Below are 5,655 nucleotides of genomic sequence, written 5' to 3'. Positions count from 1 at the left end.
ACCTCTGAAGACGACACAGTGCAGTCTGTCTGAGCTGCTCATGTCAGTACTGTTGCATGTTTCGACTTCATCCCCTGTTGCAACACAGCAAATTATCACTATGCCGCAAAAAATACCCACTCGGAGCTCAGCTAACTTACAGTAACGTTGCTGTCAGCCTACTTCTCTCCTGAAGCTTTAGTTCCTTTTGCCTCAGCCACTGCGGTTTTAATCTGCGTGTTAAATCCCCTCTGATAACAACAACGGGCGTCTTTGTGCTTATTTGTTCGTGCATGCTGAGAATTTGGTGTTTTTCTTATTTCAATAATTTAAAAAATGATTTACATGTCTAAACCAAACGATGGTCCACATTTAATCTAAAGTAGTATTTTATTATTATTGCACATTAGTTACTACTGGACCTACAAAGAATCCATCATGACTAAAAAAGGTGGAGAGGTATGGAGCAATATATTACAGTTAATACATTTTAAGTAGTTTAAAGATATTTAAGTGTGCCTCTTGGCATAGGCACACTTAATAAAGCAGGAAGGTTAATGAGCTGTGCTGCAGCTCACCACAAGATGTCAGGGTTTACCAGAAACTTTGCTCCTGAAACTTTTTTTTTTGTGCACAAAATATTATTATAAAACGTCTTCCATTTTGCAAGACTCAAAAAAATATTATTCAATAATTTTAAAAAAAGAAACTAGACATTTATTTCTTAAGGAAATACAAAATGGGATTTTGTGATAGCTTATATGCTTATATAACACCATATACAAAAGAATAAAAACATAAACATAATTGCTAGTAACAATATGGTAACAGAAAATAAAGTACAATGTAAACACTTGTATATATATATATGTATGTGCATACATGACGCCTGCGCCAAAAAACAATGGAATAAAGAAAAAATGTTCAGCTGCTGTGCCAACAAATGAAAAATGCTTGAGGTTATTTATGCGATACAAAGGCTTCTTTGACTGTGGGTTTATACAGAAATAAAAAAAATCATCTGCATGTGATGGTTAATGTATTCCAGTAGTTATTTTTTTATACATATATAACTATTTCCCCACAGATTTCAATGATATTTCTACAATTCCCTGCATGTATTTTAACAATTGAAGGACAGTCAAGGTCACATCATGCTGCAAAGATGTCTATTTGTAGCCTGATAACTTACAAACACTGTCTCTTTGGGGTATCGCCTCTTCCCTGCATGGAAACAGTGACTTAGTTTCATCCCACACAGCAACAAATAATCATCTGTGCAGCTGACTGATCGAATGCAGTTCTGTTTTAGGGTTAACTACAAAAAAACAAAACAAAAAGCATTAAAACACAGGTGTAATTACTGGAAATATATCAAAGTAATGCCTCGTGTGTGGCTTGTAATTCTACCAAAAGTTGTGCTGTGTTTTTTTCTTTACTTTCACACTAATTGTGGCTGGACCTGTGAAGACGAAAATGAAGAATAAATGAAAAAGCAAGAAGGAACAATAAAAAACAAAAACAAAACAAAACAAAGACTATGAAAGAAGATTGATTTAACTGCCAAAACAGTGTCTAAGCACAGTGGATCCACATTTTGTGGTGTAGCGCTCAGTGGCTGGTTCTCCTCCACGACCGAGGCCCCAAACGTAAGTGCTGCTAGTTTGTTGCTTCTTCCCAATCGTAAACTGTAGGAACTCGCACTACAACCTTCACTTGGCCTCCAGCTGCTGCAGCAGGGGGCTCACCTCACCCTCCGGAGTTTTGACACTGTCTGTCCTGACAATACACGTGGGGCGGTGGCGGTTGAGCATGAGGATCAGCTGCTGTCGTTCAAGCTTCAGCTCCTCGATCTGGGCTTTAAGGTCGGAATTTAACATCTCTAGCCTTTCCGACTCCTGCCATGGGATTGGAAGGAAGACAAAGTAATAATTGTGGAAAGAGTGAGACACAAGTTGAGTATGTGAGAGTGTGCAATCATGCAAAGGAGGCTCCTTAGATGTGCCTCACCTTTTGTAGATAATCTGTCCTCTCCTTCTTTTTGTTTCGACAGCGAGCTGCAGCCACTTTGTTTTTCTCCCGCCTTCGTTTTCTCCTCTCTTCCTCCTCGTCTCTCTAGAGACAGGCACAAGAGTTTTAAACACACCTTCAGGCACAATTAATCTGCCATACAATAGCAGGCAGTCCATGAACAGAGTAAGGATGGGAATGTGTATGTGTTAATATTAGTATTTAACCTACTGGGTTCTTCTTTGCTATCACTGTAAACAAGTCAAAGTGACATTTCCCCAAACTAAAGACCTTTTGGTTTGTTTTTCCCTCTACATTAGCGTGCAAGTCCTTCTGTTTCAGTCATGGTATGCATAAAAATAGAAAAAAAGCATTTTTTAACCTGGCACAGTCTGGCATGCCTAAGCATCCTTGAACGCCAGGTAATTGATGAACCCGACGTGTTTTTTTTAAGGCAGGAGAAGTCAAATCTCCCCAAGAAAACCTGTGCAAGTGTATGGAGGACGTGATTTCTCACGGACATCTGACACAGCGGGAAAGTTCATATAAAAAGCCATTTCTTCTCATTGTTTTATATATGTAGGGTGTTGTTGTTTTTAACTCTATTTGTAAACACTACTTTGGGACAGCATTAAAAAAACTACCTGTACTTCTGCCACTATTACTAATCTACCTGCTCTATAAACTACATGTCCCTTTGTGTCCACTAGATGGTCCTGTTGAATAAAATATAAACAGCAAACATATTTCTTTAGGATACAGAAGCGAGATTTTAAACACAGTTAGCAGACAATTTCCATGCCTTTTTTTTAACAGCAGATACATTAAAAGCACACCTTGGAGCCACTTTTTAGAAATGAACGTTTAAAAAGAACATGTAAGCTGAGTAAAAACTTAAAACGTGGCCTTAGTTTAAAGGATAACGGTTATCAACTGCTTAGTGTGTCCTATACCTCAGTTTTGATTATTAGAGGCCTCTTCCCCAGACTATCCAGGAAATGCAGAGGTGATAGCATTGTCCCAAACTCCTGGAGGTCGCCAAATTTGAGCTTGTCAGTCAGCGTGGTGGCTGTGATCCCAGCCAGTGGGCCCAGGCTGGGCAGGGAGCCTGCTGTGACAGAGGGATCTGGGATTTGTCCTGGCATCGTGTCAGACTCGGTCGTGACCACAGCTAGGCGGGAGAGGGAGAAAACGGGAGATATACTCAGACAACAAACCAAGTCAGATTAAGGAAAACACATAAAAAACTGAATACATTACAGGAATGCTTTACATTTATGAGTTGATAACAAATATAAGTGCATTATGTACCATCTGTTAGAGGGCTTCAATGAATCATTTGCAAAAGGTGGACTGATGTTGTTTTTATTCAATTTTGCAATATTTTCTAAAAAACAATTTCTAAAACTTCAGGGATCATGGCAAGAAAGTACATCATCTAATGCTACAAGGCCAAAAAGAGAGGTGAACAACACTGCAAAGACTAGACTCAAACAAATTCTACTTTATTCCAAGGGGCGCTAAAGGTAGCAGTTGCCAAGAAATAGTTACAGGGTGACTGTGATTTCCTGAATATGAGACATATCGAGGGGGAGAGCCAAAATTGAGGATAAAGACGTGAAATTATGCAGCCAAAATATAGCATAATGCAGTAACGTTTAAGAAAATAGTTTGCTTTCTTTAGCTGAAAAACAAAGTTAATGCGACACTGTGTGAACACATTACCACAGTTTTGCACAGGCAAATATGTAGACAAGGACACTTCAGCATATACAAAGACGGTGAGAGCCACCCAACATACAGGAAGTTACTACAGCAGCTCAGCGGATGTCCAAGTCACATGAAATCCCCCCAAAAAACTTCTGATGTACCTTTATCCCACATCACAAAAACAACCAAGGCAAATTCTAATTAAAATATATAACCACAAGAAACAGCAATCTGGCTTTGTGTTCTTTGTGTAGACTAATGTTTATTAAAGAGGGGGGTCAAATCGCAGTGGCTCTCCTCAGAACATGAACTCACAGGCTACATAATAATCTCACATGGGAATAACTTTTAGTTTTGCAACTTCCTCAAAGTTCAGGTTATAAAGACCAAGAGGAAGTAGAGAGGCCATAAAAAAAACAAAACTCTGCTTGCAATTAAAGCATAACAGCCATGATAAAACGGAGAAATAATGTGTGAGCAGTTTAGCTTGAAATGAAAGCAAAAACACTTAAAGCCAAATGTAACTTTTGCTTATCATTTTTTCTATCCTCAAAATAAAACCCCAAACACACATTATGAGCCAGTGACTGCCATCTGAATGTTGATGCAGGGGCCCCGAAGGTGGTTTTAAACTTTCTCTACTAATAGTCACTTTATTAATGGCTAATCCTGAATGTCCCATAGAAACAACTCGCTTGGTCATGGTTTATTATCACCAGACTATTTGTTTACAATGCTGAAACCCCCAGGCTATGCATGAAAGCACATTTAGAGCCGTTTAATAATGTAATCGCTTGACCAGTTATATAGTGGTGTAGCTGAATTGGTCAACTTGAAAGCGGAAGTTTTTTTTTCTACAGTGCGGCATTAAGCCCATCTTACGTAACTTTGTGTTTCCATCAGAGACCTGCAGTGATAAAATGTTACAGCTTTCCGTCCACAGCCGCTCGGATAACCCGTATTTTGAGAATCAGTGCGAGGCACTAATGTAAACGGCGGACTAGACAAAACAAGAACATTTTGTTCTGAATTGTGCACGCCGTGATTCATGAAAAGGGAGCATGCAAACAAAAGAAAATGACCTTTCTGCAGCACGATCACTAAAGATGTCAGGTTTGCTTTGACAGAGAAATTCAGAGAATGCATCGATCGCACCGTATAATCGAAAACATCAGACCTGCCCGCTGCCTCTTCGCAAACTATGCTCGTTATGACCTATGTGTGGCGCGCCAATAAGCTATTCAGCATGTACCAAAAATAAAAAATAAATAAATAAATTAAATATGCAACTCTCGACTTCTGAAGTTTTGTATACCGACCTGACTTTGATCCCAGGTGCAACAAATGTCCTTTCTTCTGGTCAGCCGAGGGTCGAGAGTATATTTTAAAAAGTGGAAATCGTTGCATCAGCCCGATTTTAAACGTGATCCCAATCTGGGAGGATTTGGGAATGCGGAAATTAGGCTATGCCAGTCAAACGTAAGCAGGGATGTTAGAAAAAAAAGTAGCCTACATAGTGGGGGCAGAAGTGGGGAAGTCGCACCGCTCCTCCCATAAAGAAACAGGGAGGCTGCATACTGCTGCTGCCGCTGCAACCACAATAATACGACTCAGATGCAGGCCTGCGCTGGAAAAACAGTACGGCCACTGATCTACAGTGAACTCCCACCTCCGCTTCTTCAACAGCAAATATCTAAAGGGTACTACAAATAAAATAAAAATATTTGTATTTGAAATATTTTAAAGGAATTTTACTTTAAGTTTCTTTGGAGGAAAAACCCCCTCATAATTCAAAGTCCACAAAGTGATCAGCACCGAGCACCACTGTGAACGCAGATTTATTGTAGTTATTCAGCAGCATAGTTAAGCAATATATGCCCATTTTACTTGTTTGTTTGTTTTTAAATTTAAACAAATAAGTCAAAGTCTGAAAGGTAAAAAAATAAATCATAAGTT

General features: G+C 39.2%; 1 protein-coding gene across 1 annotated transcript; it reads right to left on the bottom strand.

The window, feature by feature from the left end:
• Window positions 1–845: 845 nt before the first annotated feature.
• Window positions 846–5,624, bottom strand: jdp2a (Jun dimerization protein 2a). Its single transcript, XM_026151884.1, has 4 exons — window positions 5,019–5,624; window positions 2,943–3,160; window positions 1,990–2,094; window positions 846–1,877 (listed from the first exon to the last, which is right to left on the bottom strand). The coding sequence occupies exons 1-4, from the start codon at window positions 5,104–5,106 to the stop codon at window positions 1,692–1,694; spliced, it is 597 nt and encodes a 198-aa protein (XP_026007669.1). The 5' UTR covers window positions 5,107–5,624; the 3' UTR covers window positions 846–1,691.
• Between the last annotated feature and the right edge of the window lie 31 nt (window positions 5,625–5,655).

This window comes from Astatotilapia calliptera, chromosome 19, assembly GCF_900246225.1.
Source record: "Astatotilapia calliptera chromosome 19, fAstCal1.2, whole genome shotgun sequence".
Lineage (NCBI taxonomy): Eukaryota > Metazoa > Chordata > Actinopteri > Cichliformes > Cichlidae > Astatotilapia > Astatotilapia calliptera.
This window is presented reverse-complemented; position numbering and strand designations above follow the sequence as displayed.

Bases quoted from the DNA above. Each gene is read 5' to 3' on its own strand.
- jdp2a (XM_026151884.1), bottom strand. From the start codon at position 5,106: ATGCAACGATTTCCACTTTTTAAAATATACTCTCGACCCTCGGCTGAC. The intron at 3,161-5,018 runs GTCGGTATACAA...TCTCCCGCCTAG, and splicing joins GCACCTGGGATCAAAGTCAG to CTGTGGTCACGACCGAGTCT. The intron at 1,878-1,989 runs GTGAGGCACATC...ATCCCATGGCAG, and splicing joins GGACAGATTATCTACAAAAG to GAGTCGGAAAGGCTAGAGAT.